Here is a 900-nt window from a genome sequence, read left to right as displayed (position 1 = left end):
TTAATTCATACTCTGCTTTCACACTGCCACCTACTGGTGGCATATACTGCAACTATATATTTGAAGTATTTTATTCATATTAAAATTTCTACTAGTTGGATGGAGGATTACAAACCTGAGGTGTACTTAGATCCGTGGTAGTTTCAAAAAAAGGCACTTCAATGTGTAAAGCTCCCAATAAATCCCAGTGACTTAAAATATCATAAGACCACATTGTGGAAATAAATTGCTCAGCCTTTATAATCAAGATACAGCACTGACTAGTTCTTATGGCCCTGATTAAGCAGTATTACAAATACTGTATGGAAATGCACAGCAGCTTTCCTTACACGTGTCAGAAAAACATGGCACGTTGGAAAGTTCATTTGTATTTGTAAAATCCTTCGCCAGTCTTCCTTCCAAGTTTCTTCTCCTCTACCAACTGATTTAGAAGTTGGCTTGGAGCAAAGAGAGGATTGTCCGGTTCCAATGAATGCCACCCTAATTGGGGAGAGGCAAAAAATTCAGGCATTAAGTTAATACCTTAATCTGATAATGTATCACAGATATTTATAGTTTTCTTCATTCACAACTAATTACATTTTTTAATGTAGCAATAAAGCTGGCTCCCATATTTGTATTCGGAGCAACAAGAGAATTTCAGTTCAAATCTGGCAACCCTTTTAAACAAGACTATTTTCAAGTTGTTGGCTAGGATAAAACTTAATCCTATAGAGACAAATTGGGAAGTCAAAATGATAAAGAGAGCGATTTTTAGGGTAGGAATTGGATCATTAATTTTTTTTCTGGGAATTTTACATATAACAAATCTCAGATTATTCATAATACTCTTAAAAATACAAGAAGTGGAAAAAACTCACAGGGGCTTTCATGTTTTTAGGTTCTGTTGTTTTGACCAGT

General features: G+C 34.8%; 1 protein-coding gene across 2 annotated transcripts in view; it reads right to left on the bottom strand.

Annotated features, from left to right (window-relative positions):
* Window positions 1-215: 215 nt before the first annotated feature.
* Window positions 216-900, bottom strand: part of HADH (hydroxyacyl-CoA dehydrogenase) — a 38,225-nt gene continuing 37,540 nt past the window's right edge. For both annotated transcript variants that reach the window (XM_015810763.1, XM_015810693.1), the window contains exon 8: window positions 216-480. In XM_015810763.1, coding sequence (XP_015666249.1) covers window positions 362-480 — 119 coding nt within the window. In that variant the 3' untranslated portion in view covers window positions 216-361. The remainder of the gene's footprint in view (window positions 481-900) is intronic.

The sequence above is a fragment of the Protobothrops mucrosquamatus genome, unplaced genomic scaffold, assembly GCF_001527695.2.
Source record: "Protobothrops mucrosquamatus isolate PMUCROS unplaced genomic scaffold, P.Mucros_1.0 scaffold_4, whole genome shotgun sequence".
In the NCBI taxonomy this organism is placed as follows: Eukaryota; Metazoa; Chordata; class Lepidosauria; order Squamata; family Viperidae; genus Protobothrops; species Protobothrops mucrosquamatus.
This window is presented reverse-complemented; position numbering and strand designations above follow the sequence as displayed.